Consider the following 20,238-nt stretch of genomic DNA (forward strand, 5'->3'; position numbering starts at 1 on the left):
ATCTTACTGGACTGAAGCCCAGTCACTGGAACCAGAAAGAGCGTGAAGTATTGGTGTCCTTGCATGCAACCTGTAGAATTCAGCTCCCTGCTAGCTTACTCAAAAACAGAAGAATTTTCTTTTTTTCACTGTGTGTACTGATGGCTGATATCAGCTTGTATGTGAAGTAAGCATTTTATGTTTACTGGGACAAAAGCCTGCAATAATGTTGTTTTAAAAACAGATTAGATGGTCATTGTAACTTTGAGTTACACTTCAAAAAATCTGATATTGTATTCCAGCATAGAGTGCCTTCTTTTACTGGATACAGCCCCTTCTCAATATGTGTATTCATGGTTGAGATGAAGCAGGAACGTATCACACAGTATCACAGTATCACAGTATGTTTGGGATTGGAAGGGACCTCAAAAGATCATCTAGTCCAATCTCCCTGCTGGAGCAGGAATGCCTAGGTGAGGTCACACAGGAACACGTCCAGGTGGGTTTTGAATGTCTCCAGCGAAGAAGACTCCAAAACCCCCTGGGCAGCCTGTTCCAGTGTTCTGTCACCCTCACTGAAAATGTAATTAATGAATGTGCAGATAAGGTTACTCTGCTGGGACCCAAAGACTGAGTTGCAGATACACCAAAGCAGATGATGGTGTAGGAATGGAATAGAGAAGAGCAACTGGCAAGAAAAGGAGCCTCATATTCCCTGCATCATGGCAGAACACCATCACAGTACACTTCTTAGGTTTAAATGGCAAGCTTTGTCTAGAACTTCTCCTGTATCTTGTCTTCTTAAATTAAACCCAAGATGTGTCTCCATCTGTTCATCTCAACAGCCTCTACTACACCTCAGGGTGCAATTCAATCATCAGCCTAATCCAATCTGTGCTACAAACCTGCTGTCTTCCACGTCACTAGATATGGAAGCTTCTTTTCCATTGGCTTCAGCAATTATGAAAACAACACAGTGAACTGGGTAACTCAAAACTAACCCTCTCTTCCCACCCCCAGACCAACTTTGGGTCAGAGCACTGCATATCTTCAAGGCTGCAATGTATGGAACATGAGAGTAAACATGCCTGGAGAAAACACTCCGTTTCTTCAGGAGTCTGGCCATTAAATCACATTGACAGTCTCTTCTTACCTGGGAAATGCTAGCAGCTGAACACCGTGACAAACAGCTATATCACTGGGAAAGTTAGTCATGAAGAAAATACAATCACAGTTATTCAATGAGAGATCATACTAGCAACACAGTTACACAAAATCTCAGGTTTTTATTTCGGCTCACCTTCCATCGAGGTCCAACTTTAACATGCATCATTGTCTTCTTATCCCACAGAATTGTAATGTCCTGTTCTGGAAAGTGTATCACAGTATAATATCCAGCCTTCCAAAGCTGATAGTTAGATTTGTTTTTCTGTCCCCTTAAGGTCTTCTGACAGAAATGAATATTTATTAAGATCTAATAAAGTAACTCTACTAAGATATGTAGCCAAATAATAACAAAGTGTACACTGAAGAATATATTTAGCATATAGCTGTATCAATAATATTACTAGAAATGTTCTTTAATACTTTGATATTTTACCTTTTCAATTATTCAAGTTTGCTTTGCTTTCGTATTTGGTTTCTTTTTCAAAACCAAGTGGAAAGAAACAAATATATGCCAATATGCTCTGACTGCTTGAGGCTATCGAGCAGTCTTTGTAGGACAAATAGAACTTGGAAAAAAAAAAATTCTTGGGACCCGCTGCTTTATTCGGGCATAGGCACTTGTACTATGTTAGACTGAGAGTTGTTTTCTAAAAACACGCTCCTTTGGAGTTGTAACAATGCTTATCTTAAAGGGCAACCCAAAAAGGAAAGAAAATAACTAACCTGCTTCTCAGAAGGTTCACTAAAATAAATCTCAGTGTCTCCAACAGTGATGAAAACATTCTTCGAGCAAACAATATCATTGTCAAAGCACTTTTTGTTCTGAGCAATTATAGATATATTTGAGTTATCTGTGCTCTGCAAGATTAAGAAGAAACCATTTTGCTTATAGATTCAGTTGCATTTTACTCCTGCAGATTTATGCCAGGTTTACCATCACAAAGAAAGGTGGTTAACTCAGTATTTACACATCTTTGAAATTAAATTTAAGAAAGCTACCGAACAAGGAAATGCATCTTTAAATTCAAAGCTGAACTCACAACCAACTCAAGCTTTGGAGTTAAACACAAAAAGCCATTACTTTCAGCTGTGAGCCCTCTTTTTGAGGATCTCAGAAAACTGAGGAGGATCAGCCTACCCATAAAATAAGAGTCTGGTTAAGGCTTTTAAAATGAGCTCACACATGGAATCCAATATTTACTGCAGAGTATGGTTGTCAAAATTGAGACATACTATAAAAAGAGCTTTATTTTTAAACCAAGATACATGAGATCAAGCTGTTTTCGTATTTTTAAAACCAAGAAACCTACCATCTGTCAGTAGTAGATAGAACAATTTTGGTACCACCACCCATCAAAGTTCGCAAAACCAGGAGTCATACTCAATGTTATTAGAGGAGGCAAAGGTTTCTGCTGATAATTTTGTTTGTCTTTTTTTTATTAAGATTTGTCTACTCTGTTGCCTTTTGATTTACTGACTTCCCAATCCCATATCTGTTGGTTCTCCAGCCTGTAAATTAATTTGCATTCTGGGCACGTAAAATCACTTTTGCACCTTTGGTCAACAAGTCTGTTTATTCACCTACAGCTTCTGTGGTTCTTCTGTACCCTGAGAGAAACACACATGCACCTTATAATTCCCATGCTAGGATTGGTACTAGAACAAAGAAGACCAGCTGTATTTTCACAGTTGATAATGGTATCACAAGCAAAAATAAAGTTGAGTTACTATTTCTAATTTTAATTTACCTTTCTTTTCATTTGTGTACCAATCCTTGCAAGTCAACAAGAAGCCATAACTATAGAAAAAAACTTGAGAATTAACTTGATAACATTAATAGAAGCCAATGACAATACTTCTGAATCCACTTTAATTTTTGATCAAATTCAGTCCTACAGTCAGTGCAAACCTGTGGCAGATATGAAATAAAAATCTTGGAGGTGGCAAGCTATATATCTCACCCTCTGAGTAATCCAGTCTTATATGAGACCCTTGGGTAGTGCTGGAAACAAAAAGATGTTTAAACTTCTCTTCTTACTCCTGCTCTCCCTTAAACACTGAGACTATAACTAGCTGAAACTATGGGCATGGTGGCCAAGACGGGAATGGTGGCTTTCAGCAGTTCCCCAGTCCTGGGATGTCCTCTTGGAGATCTCAGCTCGGACACGATGGGAGGGATCCCTTGCCTTGGTTTGGGCCCACAACATCTCCTCCAGAGCTCTTGTCCCTACCTTGGTCACTGTAACCCTGAAACGTCCTAACTATTCCTTGTCTGTTTCACATTTGTGCCCTTGTTCTATGCTCATCAGAATTCAAGAATAAAAACATATTAGAATTCAAGAATAAAAACATATTAGCAGTTTTTCCTCATCAGTGAGAAACATTGTGTACGGAAAATATGGGTACTACAGGAAGCAGCTTTTTTTTTCTTAATAAAAGCCATAGTGACCAAACTGTTTAAAAACCACTTTCAATTAAAAAACAAACAAACAAACCTGCATGATGGGAAGTGTAGAGGTATTTTATTTTTGTCGCCACACAAAGCAGGTGCTACATCTTGGCTGCCATTAGTCTGGCATGGCCCACAAGTCAGAGGATGCTGCGACTTGGCATAGATAACACTCCACAGCAAGCGTGAGCACATGCAATGAACATAAGGTATTGGAGACTGTCTACAAGCTTTATGTTACCCTAATGCCAGGGTTTAAGAAACAGGTGGTATGTTTCAGAAATTAGCTTGGAAGACAACAGTTAAGGTGAGTAAAATTAGACACTAGCGTCTAGTGGTAAAGAGGTATACTAAATCAGCTCTTCATGATGAAACAGGGAAACTCAGTTTGAAAGTCCTGAAAGCTTCAGGGTGAAGCAAAGTTCATCTGTTACATTTTGTTGTAAAGTTGTTTTAGATTTCACTCAGAATAAAATTGGTCACTACCTTTTTGGGAAATACACTGTCTTTTAATTAAGCCAGGCTTGTTGCTGGAGTAAATCCAGTAATTATTCCCCTCCAAGTCAGATAACAGCCCAGAGCATTTTTGGATTTATTGGAGGTGATGTGGTAAATTAAAAAGGAGACAAACTCATTACTTGGGTAGATAGGATGCAAGCTGATACGTTCTGTGCTGGACAAATGAAGAGTGAGCAAGGACGCTCCCTCCCCCCATGAGTCCCTTCAGAAAAGGACTTTGCTCACAGTCTCTGGGTCTATTTGATGCCCAGGACATTGTGGGCTGTTTTCATTGCAAAGTTCATTCCTCTTCAGTTATTATAGCTTAGCCTCAGCAAAACGGGACACTCTGAGTTAACAGGGTAGCAATGTCTTCACTGTAAGAAGAGAGATGGTGGGCTTTATTTTTTAAAAAAGGATGGTTAATTCAGGCTAATTATCCTACAGTAAAAATACACCTTTTTTGGCAATGAAGACCGGTTCTTGGAGCAGCAGCGGGTAGCTGTATTAACTCTGCTAATGGAAGCTGCTGCCTGTGCCTTCTGACAGCCCAGGCCAATCCCTTCAGTTGAACAGCATCAACATACTCAAGTCAGAAGTTTTTGTGTACGCTTGGGATTTGAGCCAAGGGCAAAAGTTGAGTTATATTTCAAGTTAACTCTGCCGTAGAGAGAAGCCTGGAGACAGGGAGTGTTTTGCTGACCAAAGCCAGAACAGGGAGTCCTGAAGACATGTGAAGTACTTCCTTACTTGTAGGACTGCATGTTTGTATTAAATTACTAGAAATGTTGCAGGATAGAAATGCAGAGAGACAGTGGTGGTGGTTCAGTAGAGCTATGAGTAAACCAGGCATTTAGGAAAAAGAGCTTTGCATTAAATTCTGAGCCTTCTGTGTTTTCTCTCTTTCTACTTAAATCTTAGACCTAAACCCATATATGAAAACACAATTATGGATTATGTATGTCTTGCAGCTCAAAGCTTTCATGGTAAGATTTGTTTTACATACATACCCTTGCCATTCTCTCTATACATCTCAATAAAAATTTAGTCCTTTTCCAGCCATACAGTACCAGCCAAATTCAAAGGTGAATGACAGTTTCTATCATGGTCGTCAAACAATTCTGTAACTGGTACATGTGCAGCATCTTCTTTCAGCAGGGAAGAAATAAACTGCAATCAAAACTTAGCACTTAACTATTGGCAACACAAAAGAAAGAACAAGGACTATTTAGATAAACTAAGGATCATCTTTTAATGTTTGTATAAGACAGTGAGGCCCTGGGCAAATCTCAACAGCTCTAAAGGATTGTTATAGTATAAATGATAATGATCGAGTTCCATCTCTCTAATCTGCATTGGATCCACCCAGGTATGAAAAGAAGCTTTTGTCACTACCTCTGGAAGAAATGTCTGAGTAGACACTAGGAGGAGGTCTAATGAATAACAAGGTGGGGGTTTTTGTTGGGTTTTCTTTTTTTTTTTCTGCGCAGTCTCTTTCCAAGGCAGAGTCACTCTTTACCTTTTTAGGTAAAATGCACCCAACAGGGGATGTACTACAGTTCATCATGTGAAACCTACTTATGCTGACAGAAACTAGAAATAAAATGGTTTTCCCACTGCAAGAGTATCTTCCCACGTAAATTACCATATGCAGCCTGTTCCAACTTAATATCAGTTTCTTTGTGATAACACGGAGTTGCCAAGCAACAGGGAAGACAGAGTCACAGCTCCGGGCAATCAGTCAAAAGCTCATTGTCAGTCCCACTTCTCAGGACATTCTTTTTCTAGCTAGACTTCACTGCACTTTTCTTCCATATTTCTTCCATATTTCTTCCTAGTTGAAAAAGCAAGGTATTTCTTTCCCCTTTTTTCTTTTTTTTCTTTTTTTTTTTTTTTTTTTTTTTTAGCAGTGCTTGGGAATGCTAGAGTTTATTTTTGTTAGAAACTTTCTATTTCAATATCCCATTAGAAATTTTCTATTGCTATCAACCCATAACAACACCGTGCAGTGTGCCTACGTAGTCAAAATGCAGCCTGGGAGAAGAAAATTTAAAAGTGGCTGTATTTATCCTCTTTGAAAAAATTTCATTAAAATCTCTCTAACTGTTCAGTGTAAAGTCTCATTCTTTTCCATTCTTATTCTCCTGATTTCCCACTCCTCCCTTTTTTTTTGGTTCCCTACAATACACCAACTTGCAAACTAGGGTGGCCATAATAGCCTCTAGGGAATATTGGAAACTGGGTATAGATTAGTCCTGTTTTTCTTTTGTTTTAATGACTCTTTAGAGATTTTCATATATAGCCACACACATAAACAAATGCAAAAGCTCTAAAAACACTGAAAAAAAATATACAGTAGCTTTAAAAGTAGGATTTTTTTTCTTCCTACCTATTTTCAGAGATACCATTAGCTCTTTTCAGATTTAGCCTTTCAGGAAATTTTATGGAAACTCAGAATTAATTTGGTTGTTTATATTGGGCCCTGAGTTTCTTCAGAAGGAACCTAACATTACTTCCAGTGAGGTTGTTCCTAAGAGAAGCATGTTTGCCCAGATTTAGTGAGCATTTAGACTTAAATATTTAAGTGATTTGGAGATCAGACAAATGCCTTGACATCTCACATGATTTGCTCTCTTAGTTTCTTGTGCCATTTAATGGCTGGGTTTACCTCCAGATAATCAGTGAAAACATATTAATTGTGCAAAACTCATTCACTATTTACTCTAAGAAGCACTGCTGATTGGAAGGCTTTTTTCATTTTGCCAGTGTGATAATTTCGTCTGTACCATTTCAAAATGATACACATACATTCTGTGTAACTCTATTTAATCCCTGGTTTTGCATCCTGTACAAATTTGTGTCAGCAAATGCTTTTCTCCATAGCTATTCAAACATTGCAGCAATATTGCTTGGAGTCAGCAGATGGCACTGATACACACTCAGTTTGGAAAGAAATCCATGTGAAAGTTGGGGTATAATATCACAAGAATTATAGTGGGTGATCCTCTTACAGGACAGAGAAAAGGAAGAGTAATATTACTTATTTTTCCACTGATGTTATGTATTTTTACACAAGTACTTAAAAAAACACATTTAGGAACTAAGAACCTATTCACACACACACACACAGAGGCACATAATTTTTTTCCTTGGCATCTTCTACAGTGCAGCAGATTATGTTATTATTTTCACTTACAATATGGCAAAGAAACTTGCAACATACCTGTAAGATATGACATTTCTAGTACTGTAGCACAGTTGAGCAGAAATGAAGGAGAGCAACATGACTGAGTAGATTCACCAATGCAAATTCGAAGGGAGTGAGATTATTCCAGCTACCCGCTTATCTTCAAACTACTTCCAGATGTCTGCTAATGCATCCATGATAACTCTTTCCTATTTCTTTAAGTGACTTCCAAAAAGGATGCACCTCAGGCAGAATAAACTCTCAAACAGCTCTTGAGAAAGATACAAGTATCTGTTTATGTATACAAGCAATTAAAACAATAGTTCATTATATCATATTTTCTTTATTATGCATAGTTTTTCTGTAATAGATTTTATGGAAATATAGTCGTTGGGTGTTCTGAGGATTTATCAACAATATTTTTTTAATTAAAATAATTTTTTAAATCTACTGCTAATAATGAAAAGTACATGACACAGAATATTTTACTTTATATACTTCAAAACTTTGTTCAGAGTCAATGTTTCTTAATTTTGAAAAATTTGATTAAATCAGATAGAGATCACTGGAAAGGTTTTGTTTTTCTTTTTTATATTTTAAGGGAACTATATTAAAAGGTTTGAGGAAAGATCATTTAAAGCAGATTTTCTTTTGTTTCATTTACTTAGCTTTGCCTGCTTGTGTATCAGATTTGGCTTTTGCACAGGTTACATTACTACAATCCTTTTCTAATTAAAAATGAGATATTTTGAAGATCAAGGATTTGGGAACTTTCAAATATTTGTTTCCCAGTGACACATTCTGCAACACAAGCTATTGTGAATCACAAATCAGCAGCACAGCTGGTGGTGTTAGTTTTAAATATCTAAAAGCAGGTATATATATGTATATATATGAGACCTATTAGTACTGTTTTATTAATAAGTGCAGGATAAACGTCAATATTTTATCATTGTTGGTTGTAATGATAAAGCACAACATAACAGAGGAAAAAAAGGACAAGACAGAGCCATGATAAATTTGCCTTTTCTGAGCTCCAGCACACGGTGGCAGGAGATAGAAAGCTGGAACTTCCAGAGAGCTTTTACTTTTTAAATATAATGAATGTTAATGGTGTTCATTTACACTGCTGAAGTTTAGTATCTATGCATTCAGAAATAAAAATACCTATAACCTGACCTAAACCAGAGTAAATTTAATTCACAGTTCTTTTAGTTCACCAGCACCAAGGCAGATGCCAGAAACTGTGGAGCAGCACCTGCAGGGGACTTGTCTGAGCATCCTCCCACCTCAAACACAGCCAACGGCTTTCATTTTACTGCTGCCAACGTATCGCACCATTTCCTGAAACAGCAGCACATGATGCTGGTTTTTGCTTATCTTTTACTGCCGTTATCAGCAGAACATGGACATCAATAGTACCCACCAGAGGTGATCAAACTCAGGCAGTCGTTCTTACAGTGAACTGCCTTTTCAGGCAGCCATCAGATATAACATCTTGGAGTCAGTGTAGCCAAATGAATGTTGGATGCTGGACATTAACCCAAAAGCAGAAATTCAAGGTGAAAAGGTTGCTTTTCTTGAAGCTGTGTGGTCGCTAAATGGCAAGTTCCTCAGAGAGAATCCAAATTCTGAGTCACGCCATGCACACACCACCTCCAAATTGCCATTTTCATAGCAAGAAACTTTTCTCCAAGCCTTTCCTGGAAGTCCTCCGTGCTAATCACAAATCAAAATAAATCCATCCTTTGTTGGAGAATAAAAGTGATTCATTCACTGCATAATTTAATGGTCTGGAGAACCAGGTGGTGGAGATGGAAAGGCACGCAGAGGTAATTGAGTCTGAAATCACTGATCTGGAGAAAATGGAACCAGAGCATAAAGCCATTGCCAACTGTAATCAAATCTTTTGCTCACAGAAGGGGCAGAACAAATGAAAAAACAGGTACAAGCCAACGTTATCTGAGCATTGTGCTTCCCAGCTAAATACGAGGATGGAAAGGATGTATCATGCAAGGAGCTCACTGCTGACCCTTCCAGGACTTCCAGAGGCACAGAAAAAAAAAGAGGGCATCCAGAAAGGTTTCATCTGAAATTATGGCACTGATGAAAAGCAAACTGTTGCTATTCTTCGCAACTAGGGCCAGGCAAACTATTCACAGTAAATAATATTTTCAGTGAAATGCAGCCTCTATCTGTTTTTGACACAAATTGGCATGCAAGTTGTCAAGAAACACATCATTATTTCTACAGAGTTACTGTTACTATAAATTATTTGACAAGTGGTTTAGGTGGACATATTTTGGCACATCACTTACTCATAAAACTATTTGCTGGAATATGGCTTTGCACATTAGATATGTTAATTAAAAAATGAAAGGCATTCTGATTGGAACCCTATGTTACACTTTTAGTCCCTGAATAGATGAAAAATACTTTTAGAGTCAGGTTTCCAGTTTAAAACACTTGTAATTTCAAATTCAACACTACCTACTTTCCCATTAAAATGTTCAGAGCCTATTAAAAGAAAATATTTGTCTTAACTATGAACAGTCACTTGACAATATTGGTTAAACATAAACCTGCAGCTTTAGTCCTCCATAGGATGACTAACAGCAAGCCAAAATGCATTAATTTTACAAACAAGCAAAGAGACACCATGCAAAACACTATTTCATTTTATAGGTTTGCCAACTTCATGGATCTACAGATTGGCTACCTAGCACAAATGATGTTGAAAAAAGCTGCACATTAAATTACAGATATTCAATAAGGGGAAATGGGATAAAGGCTGCTCCTGCCTCCTCAGATGTGACAAGTGAGTAATTGTAGAACTGCTGCTTTGTGTGTGATTATTCCAGTTTATGCTCAATCAACATTAAGCAAATTTACCAATGAAGATAAATATATCAGCAAGTAATGGGTAAAAGATTATCAGTGCATCAACCAGCTTCTGAATTAAGCTCTCTGATAAAAGCATCATAAACCAGGAGCCTTGATTTTTCCTCAAGTTACAGAAGAAGAGTGTGCAAGAAAAGAGCTCCCTTGCTGTATTCCCTAGGGCAGACCAGGTATCTAACACTGGGGAGTGCTCGTCAATAGGACAGTCATTTGGGAAACTGTAATACTGGTTCAATTATTTGATCAAATGCCTGATTGTTGCTTTCATAATCTTCCAACACACTAAATCTGGTGGTAACTTTGGCTTTAAAGAGCCTTCAAGTTTGTATCAAAAAGACTTAAAATGTGACTTTAAAATGGCCACACCCCCAGTGTCAGATGACAAGAAGTGAAAATATTTTCATTACATACTTTAAAGTTAGGACTAATCTGTAAGATGTGAATACTTGAGGATGAAAGCTTAGTTCTGCTGACCTCCATCTTGCAGGATATAGGAATAAAACAGTCCTTCCTTTTCTTGTCTTTAGGACCTTATTGACAACCTACTAAAGTTAATGGAAAGACTAAAGTGGGTTGGTTTGGGTTTGGTTTTGTTTTGTTTTGTTTTGTTTTTAAGGCAGATAAACACAACAAAAGAGTTCTCTGTCATTCAGGGATAGTCTGGTGGATAGACTATCCCTTTAAACGCTTGCTTGGAGACTCCCCCAAATCAGAGAAAATGTAATTCTTCTCAGCAGAGAACAGATCTGAGAGGCTCCAAGGGCACTGACCCTACAAGCCTTAATAAACACACTGAAAACTGCGGGACTGAAAACTACCACAAAGCTAGAAAAAATCCAACACCTGTGATAGGAAGGCAGTAATTTCACTATAAAAGCAGAAGTCTATGAAACAGGGAAGTGGAAGAAACACACTGCAAGTACAAATAACACACAGTAAAAGTTTGCTAGAAACATAACACCACTTTGTTAGGGGAAAAAATGTAGCATCATCAAAGAAGATGAGGAAGAAAATTGAAGAAAAATTATTTAAATATTTTTAATTAAGAAATTGGCTTAAATTCATCAATATTCAGATAAGATAAAATAGTTTACATGATCTACACTGACAAGACTTAAATAAGTTGTTTTGCTAATATTTTTCTTTTTTTCCTTCGAAATTACTGAGGTTTTAAAATGTTAGAAGCAAATATTGATGTGTTCTCAGTGAACATCATTTTTCCATACAGTGGCTCCTGTATGGGACTCCTAATTCTTGAAAAAGGTGAAGTTATAATTTCATGAAACATTACTGCCTTAATTTTCTTAATTGTTGCATTAAATCTTTTGGGTCATTTTCTGACTGATGGATATATCTGCTGAACTAGTTATAAAGAGATTTTTCATACACCTATTGTCACCTTAAGCAAAAAGTCCTGGCAGTGATACTGAGGTTGAAAATGAAGTTTGAAGTTCCATAACTAGCTGAAAGGTGACACTTGATTTTTCTCCCAGAAGAGCACAAGAGGTCCTTATTAAAACCTTAGTAAAAGGTAAGGATGACTTATTTGTTTGGTACAGAGCAATGGAGTGACAAATTAAAGAGCTGTTCAAATAGATCACATTTAGGGAGGCTAAAAGCCAAGTTGAACAGTGAGGGCTGGTAACATGGATGGGAACAATGCATTATCATGCCACTGGGGACAGGGGATTCAGATTATAATTCTTGAACTCAGTTCTATGTCTAGAAAGAACTAGTATGCTAACAAATTTATTGTAGTATTGCACTGCTACAACACCTTTGTTTAGAGTATGTAAGATAGCAGAGACAAAGCTGTCCACGTCTCACAAAAGATTAGTGAAAGGAAAAGGACAAAGTTATTACAGTTTTGTATATACAACATTACAACCACTTCAGCTGTTTTAATTTCAGGTATTTGGTGAACCTTTTCATGTTATCCATAAAAATCAGCCTCGTAACAGCACTGCAAACTAACATTAAGTCAACGGACTGTGTACTAGCAACTATCAGATCTATGTTCTGTAATACCTTACAGGTAGGGAGTATGAAGGACATGGCACATACCTACCATGGTAGGAGCCTTAGACTAGATGATCTTTAAACGTCCTTCTAACCCAAACTATTCTATAGTTCTATGATTTATTTTAAATATATATATATAAATATATATATATATTTACTGGTTTGTAGAACAAGTAGCACAGTTTAGGTAGCAGGACTGCCCTGGACAGCTGTGCCTGCTGAGGTGTTACGCAAGGTGCTTAAAATTTTGCAACTACATATACTTTCTCACCTTTTATCTGGCTTCTTTATAGAAGGCTATAAGAGGCAGGGCTGTCTCACCTTCTGAATAAAGAGTAGCTCAAGGGATACTCATTGTATTACTCTGATACTACTATTAAAAATGTCACTGCACATAGCCACATGGATGATTATGAAGAGAAGACCACAGAAACCTCTGCTCTAGGAACAACAAAAGTGTATTTCAAAAAAGAGCAGCCTCATCATGCTGTCACGTCTGGACATACAGTGTAGTTTAACCACATCAGCATGTGGTACAACTGTGGTGTAACTGTGTACATGCAAATAAAAGCATATGTGAAATTGAAGAACAGCTGCCACCAGGAAGATGCCAATTACATCTGTTTCATATATTATTTTTCACATAAAATTATATTCCTGCACACTAGTACCTAATTTAGTGTCTATCTTCATGATAGTGTAGTCACAGGTTTTTTTCTCTTCAATGATTTTCATATTTCATTGTTGAATTTCATCCTCCATTTTACCATGCAGTATTTTCTGCCATGAGACCTTCTGAACATTTTGGTGGCCTGTCTTTGTTTCAGCTGTTCAAATGGATTCTTTATCATCAGCATGTTCCACTTCAAACCTCACACCATCTTTTCAAAATTGTCTCTGAATATGCTGAGCACAGGCTTCAGTGTGGATCCCTATGGTATGTCACTGGGATTTCTGCATTCTAAAAACAAGCAATTTGTTCCTAATCTTTAACTTCTAACTTTTAATGTATGTCTCAAAGAATCTTCACTCTCATCCAATGAGAGACTAGTCTCTAATAAAATATTTGTTGAAATCTGTCTCTAAAAGATCTTTAAGCTAAAATACACACATTGAACTGATCATCCTCATGCATATGTTTATTGTCTTTATGGAATAATTGAGAAGATTCATCATGCATGAGGGTTTTTTTCACAAGAAAAGAGTTCAACTCTTCCCCAATATCATGTCATTTCTCTTTATTAGAATTTCTATTAATTTCCTTCATATGGAAATCAGACACATGGGTCTGTTCCTGCCAAATTCTGCCTTGGAGTCCTTTTGAAATATTTGGTTATACTACCATCTTCCATTCCTCTGATTCCAGGATTGCACATCACATAGTTCATCAGTTCTGTGGTTTAGTTCCGTCAAAGCTCTTGGGCATCTGCCATATGATCCCATCCTTTGTTTCTTTTTTATATTTTTTTCCCCTTAAACTTCTCCAAACATTTCACAGTCAAAAATGAGCCCACAAATACATCATGTGTTCCAGACATAATTATGCAGCGCCTAATTTGCAATAAACAGTCTCTCAATATAGATCCTGAAAGTTTTCCATATACTAAAGTAAAAAAGAAAAATTACGAACAAATTAAGCCATACTTTCTCACATTAGCTAAGTTTGAGGAAAACAAACCAAAACAAAACAGTTTGAAAAGTCTGAAAAGCAGGTCTATGTAGGCAGCATTTTCATCATTTGTGTCATCATGTTTTCTGAAGAAAAGCCTATTGGCAATGTGCCACATGCCTTAATTATGTGGCTGCCAACTTTATTCTTGGACTCCAAACGCTCCCCATGTTTTATTTCCAGACATGTACTTTCTTATAGAGTAGAGTGGCAGGTGACATTTTATTGTAAAAGCAAAATATTCTAGTATAAGACTAAAGTTTGAAAAAGCAGCATAGATTCATCTTACACACCTCTCTGCCCAGTGGCCTAGGAATGAAAAAACAACAACCCACTTTTCCACCACATCATACAGGCAAGATGATTTTACAGATAAAGTAACCCTATTTTTTGCATCTTAAAAGAGGAAGGTTTGTGCAAAGGTTCATATACCTCTAAGAGTAAGAGCTCTTTTATGAGACAATATGATTCATGCCAGGAATTTGTTATGAGGTATTCTTATTATCTTTATCAAACCTCTCTGTTTTGTTCTGGGTTTTTTTTTAACCAAAGGAAGAAAATATGGAACCAATCTATTTTATTTCACAGCTGTGAATACTCTACTAAAACATATATGAAATGAACTATTTGCAGTAGTCCCTGTTGATAAACCATGCCTTTTCTTAGACAGTTAGGCTTGACAGAAAATGAATATTCTTCTAAACACATTACTGTAACTCAGAAGACAGACTCCTAGCCTTAATAATAGCAACAATGATAATAAACAATAGTGTTGTTAGTAATAGAATATATTTCTAAATGTCAGTAATGGTATTTTTAAACAAAAAAGGCTAGCAATGTACTGTAAATGTGTGCTATGAGGAACATCAGCACATAGCTGCCAGATAATCTCAATGAAGGATTTCGTAGTTGAATTATGAAATCCTTGTGTTTGATATTATTATACACATACACTCCAGATCTGATGCAGATAACTTTCAGGAGAGATTCCAAGCAGCCTCAGAGGTTCCTACTAACCCTCTACCAAGCAGTGTTTATAGATACTTGTTGAATAAATCTATACTTTATACCTCATTCTAGAAGACTTTCTCTAGTGTTATTCTTTGTTCATGATGAAAGCATGGTTCAGGTAGAACAGAAAACATTGTTTTCTATTTTCCTCTAGATCACATAGACACATAAGGACACATCCATGTACATTTTCAAATGTCTGAGCACAAAATGTCCTTTACAGATTCTTCCTTTCAGACACATCTGTTTTGCACCTGTATTCTTAATGTTTGTTTCTACAGATCATCTGATGTTCAAAGCATTTGCCCTCTCACGGAAAGTTTCACTTGGACACACGGAAATGTATGAATAATCCTCCTACCTTTAGCAGGTAAGCTTGGCAGTCACTGACATAATCATACTCCAATCCGTCAAAGGTATAATAGTGTCGATCTCCGTAAATAGTACATACAGCAGGACAGGGGTAACTAGTGCAATTGAATATCCCTCTCCGACAAACACTGCAAGGAAAATCAGCAATTAGTATCTCCTCATAGCAGGGTCATTTTCTTTTTATTTTCAACAAAAAGATTTCTTGGGTCCTTTATTTCAAGTCACACAGAAGTTCATGAAAGGGAGAATAGTCTCAGACCTTGAAACACAGAGCTGTTCTGGAGGTTGCTTCTGGAATTATTGGTGATGCCATAGCAGAAAAGTGCTGAGGATTTTGCCATCAGCACATATGTACAATACAAATGCATAAAAACGGAATGCAAAATCTTAAAATTTTCATGGCTTTTGCAAATATTTCCATCACTGACTCCAGTATAGTTAAGACACTGTGCCACAACATGCTCATTCATAAAACGTCAATATTATTTTTTTTTCTCAAGAAATGTTGATAAATTTTCAGAGACGTAAACTTCACGTGTTCAATGCAAAAGACCTCTGGTTGATACCCATAAGATTTCAGGGCATCAGACAAGTACAAAATAAGTTTAAGAAATAATTGCTCATATTTCAAGGGATTACTTTTCCTGTTCAGCTACATTCAGTAATACTGACAGCTTCCAGTTTCACTTGTGTAAGTGTGTAACTTCTGTTGATTTGCTGCTGATGTTTGTAACTGATTAAAAACTGCCATGCCAAACTTTTTTAAAAATTATTAAATATATACTTAAGTGATTATAAATATTTTGACTAGCAAATTATAATGGATGAAAAACTTTCGCATTAATAGCAGTCAGGTAAGGCTCCTTAAAAAAAGATGCTGGGTGCTAGCTTGTTTTCCATTCTAATGCTTTTTTATTTCCTTTTGTTCTTTTTTTTTTTTATTGCCCATTTTCTTCCTGTACTCATGCTGAATAGCAACTCACACTGCAAACAGTCCAGTTCCCAAAGACTATTTACCACTGTCATATATTTAATTTGTCTTTTTTTCTCTTTGGTTATCTTTCATGATATTGTATTCTCAAAATGCCAAATAACTTTTCTTTCAGAGGTTAACTGATACATGTGGAATCAAGAATTTGTTCTTGACTGTTTTTTAACTTGGATATCTTCTGCTTCCTTTTCAGACCAGAAGCACCCACCCATAAGTCTGCCTACTCTTTCAAGTCTATTACTAAGCCTAATAAAAGATGTATCTTGTAACTGTCTTTTCAAAAAACATATACATTTCTGATTTGCAATGTACTCAATACATTTTCATATCAATTTCCCTTTGTGGCTAGACCCAGATGATTTGGAAGTATGCAAAATTCAGGTCACTCACCAGGTGTAACATGGTGTAGCTATCACTTCTCCTGACAGAAATTCCCTGTCTTTCCAGGTGCATGGACAGCTGTCAGGAATATAACATCTCCCTCTATGCTCAGCCATCCTTCAAAATAAAGGAATTATTAAGATGAAGGTGTAAATTCACAAGTAGATCAACATAACTGAACATGCATTGTATTGTCTAAACCCCTCCAAGGACAACTGGTCTTCCATGCAGCCAAAGGACAACTGTTTGAGCGTTAAGAGCTGCCCAAATCAGATGATCTCCACTGTGCCCAGCTGGAGACTTCGCAAAACTCACAGCTGTGGCTGTCCTTTTACCTCAAAAGTGATATGTTGAAAGAACACAGGTAGCATAGGTACTCCCGCACGCAAACTGCAGAGCATCTGCTCATTCCGCATGCTGCAGAGGCTGCAACTGGGCTGCCCTTCCCTCTCTGCTGCTCCCTCATCCTCCTGTTGCAGCCACAAAAATGATCAGAGGGCTGGAGCACGTCTCCTGTGGAGACAGGCTGAGAGAGCTGGGGCTGTTCAGCCCGGAGAAGAGAAAGCTCTGGGAAGACCTTATTACAGCCTTTCAGTACTTAAAATGGACCTATAAAAAATAAGGCTTTTGTGACTTGTCCATATAGACTTGATATCATGAGGTATATGTTTAACATTTTCTTGTATAAAAGGAGGACTTCTGAATCCAATTTTTAAGATAACCCTGCTGGCCCCTTCCTAGCCGAAAGCCATGCTCATTTTTTGGAACCATGAGCCCGAAAGGCATAATGGTTCCAGAAATTCAACTTAACACCAGCAATGGTACTAACTGAACTAAATGTTACATATTTACTTTTCTAATAGCAAAACAAGTGCTTGTTCTCTTATTTTATTTTATGTGTTTTGCTCCATTATTTGACAGAACCTTGGGATTTGCCTTCTCTCTACCCCTTTCAAGTAACATATTCAATTTGAAATGGTATAATACTGCCTGACTGTGAGAGCAGGGCTTTAGCTCTTATTTTTAACTTATATTTTAATTATTTCAAAATCTCAAATGAACTTCCACGACAATGCTGTCAGTTTAAGCTCATGCAAATATGATGGTGATGCTTCAGTAAAAAAAATTATATGATGCCTTGTACAAATTCATCCATTTTTGTGTTAAAAACAATCAGTTATTTCTGTAACACTTATAACTCTCGAAAGCTAACTCCTCAGTTGAGGCAGAGGTTGTAGAGGACTACAGAATAGCAGGCAAGAACAACTAGTGAAATCTTAAATAGCTACACCTGAAATCTGTCCTTCACCAATGCTCAGTCACCTATGAACACCACAAGTTGCTGGAAGGGGAATTCTGGCAATCTCATCACACTCTGATCTGTGGACAACTGATATGCTGTCAGGGCACCACTGGCTACACATACAGTGAAATAAAATCAAACATTGAGGAAAACCAGGGAGCACTCCACCTGAGGTCAAATCGCAGCAATTTACACCGTGTATTTGACTCTTCAAAACTGAAAATGCACACAGAAAGTGTCAGGGGAGGGAATGGAAATTGATGCAGTGAGTGGTGGTTGTTCCTGACAGAAACTTCACAACAAATGCTTTTAGCTTTTGTATTTCGATTTGATCCCTGCAAAGCTCAGTAGACTGTTTCTGGGCACCAAATCCAAATACATGAGCTGAGAAAACAAAAACTTTGGCTGAGTTCAGATGGGCAGAGAGAATGAAGGTGAAGAGGATGGGATCCAGGCCACACCAAACTCCGTCCCTGCCCCAGACTGGGCATCAATCAATATTGTAAGCCTGAGTAGAAGTCCAGGTGAGACAATCACTTGGGCAGCAATCAGGCTTACAGATGGTTTACATTACGACTTTTTGTCATGTTTGCTTCTACACTCAAATAAACTATACTGTGCAAGTGGTAGGTGTCATCTCCTGTCCAGAGAGTCCCAAGCAGCTGCCAGTTGGACTGGTAGCAAACTGGATATCTCATGGCATAGTGCAATCATGGTCTCAGGATGGAGAAACTGAGGGACTCCAATTCAGGAAGCATTGTAGCAGGGAGCCTCACACCAGCAACGAGGAGGAAAAGGCTCTCAAAGACAAAATAAGGAGTTGGTCTTCTAACTGTGACTGTATATCTGCAAAAATTTATAGAACAATAGCTTCAAAATTAGAGGTGTGATACCACTGGAATTCAAAAAGCAAAAGAATATGCAGAGTTAAACTGTGAAAAATACATATATGGCTTGTGCTGCAGGCTGTTCTGCCAAAGCTTACCCAGGGGGGCAAATGCAGCCACTTGCACAGGGTGGTGAGGGGACGCAGGAGAAGTTCATGGCAAGGTTTGCGCAAGAGATCCCGCAATTCACACCCGCTGCTGGTAATCCAGGCACTGGAGATCTGCAGTCATAGTAGATTTTTCCTTCAGGGCATATGTGAACTTCAAATGCAAAATGCAGGTTAAATTAGATCTACTGCTCTTTTACACAGGTTTTCTATTTGTTTTTGTTTACAATCTATTTATTTTAGTGCACAGTTAGCCTACATTACAGTACATAGAAGAATACAACTCTATAACTACATTTGTATTACAGAGATATAAAATTAATATATGCTTTCATGTGAAAAAAACACCCTTAATATCAATCATCTCAATCTATGCACCCTGGATCTAAAACACAGCCCATTCTTAAAGATGGAGTTATTATGCCTTAGGTAGACAGAATCTTTAGAAGAGGCATTATTTTCGGTGTTCTGCTATCCTTTCTAAATCCATTATAAAGTCATTGAAAATTTGCTTTCTAGAAATCAGGATCTTATGGCTTCGTAAACATGGATAGCAAGCCTAATATAAAGTATTCCCATAAGAACAAATTGACCTACACCTCACGTGTTGGGTTTTTTTTTCATTTCCCAAGTGACTTAGTAGTACAATTTGTGCTACAGAAAAAGGAAAAAGGAAAAAACATGACAACTTGTGCTCCTAAGCTCCTTTTTCAAACATGGAATGACATTAAGTATCTCATAACGAAAATACATATGAGGAGAAAAGCAAATGACTATTCAATGTCAAAATTTTCTCTGTGTAACTGTAGTATGAGACAAGACTGTAAATTACCTGTATTTTCTGTAGTGGCTTCAATACACTTCACTGTTCCATTCAAACACTGACTGGAAAAGAAAAGCAAACCCACCTTTATTTAAGGGGTAAATTTTTTTAGCCACCATGTTAAAAAAAGATAATGCAACTTAACCCAATTTAAATAACAGAAATCAGGAGGAGAAGGAGGATTAAATTCCAAAAGCATGAGTTCTGACCAACATTTTGTTGCTGTTTTCCAATCACTGATCTGTAACAAGGACCCAAACTCACAAAGGTATTTATGTACTATTTAATTACCTAACTTTCACTGAAATAAAAGAGAAGCTGGATCTGTCAGCCTCTGTGGGAACACAGGGCCAGGTGATTCAGGATGCTGGCAGTAGAACAAAAACCTTGTTCACCTTGGTGAATATGGAAGGATACGGTATGCAAATTTCCTGTTGCACAGACTTTGGGATACACAGCTTGATTCATTTTGCAATAAAATACAGGATTGT

The 20,238-nt window shown here is 37.3% G+C and overlaps 1 protein-coding gene across 1 annotated transcript in view; it reads right to left on the bottom strand.

Annotated features, from left to right (window-relative positions):
• Positions 1-20,238, bottom strand: part of OTOGL (otogelin like) — a gene marked incomplete at its 3' end in the record, with an annotated part of 91,155 nt that overhangs the window by 39,849 nt on the left and 31,068 nt on the right. Inside the window, exons 22-27 of the mRNA XM_082072954.1 lie at positions 19,757-19,809; positions 18,916-19,078; positions 16,637-16,744; positions 15,245-15,383; positions 1,870-2,004; positions 1,280-1,426 (exon numbers count right to left, since the gene is read on the bottom strand). Coding sequence (XP_081929080.1) covers positions 1,280-1,426; positions 1,870-2,004; positions 15,245-15,383; positions 16,637-16,744; positions 18,916-19,078; positions 19,757-19,809 — 745 coding nt within the window. The remainder of the gene's footprint in view (positions 1-1,279; positions 1,427-1,869; positions 2,005-15,244; positions 15,384-16,636; positions 16,745-18,915; positions 19,079-19,756; positions 19,810-20,238) is intronic.

Source organism: Streptopelia decaocto (assembly GCF_964273445.1).
Source record: "Streptopelia decaocto genome assembly, chromosome: 1".
Taxonomy (NCBI): domain Eukaryota; kingdom Metazoa; phylum Chordata; class Aves; order Columbiformes; family Columbidae; genus Streptopelia; species Streptopelia decaocto.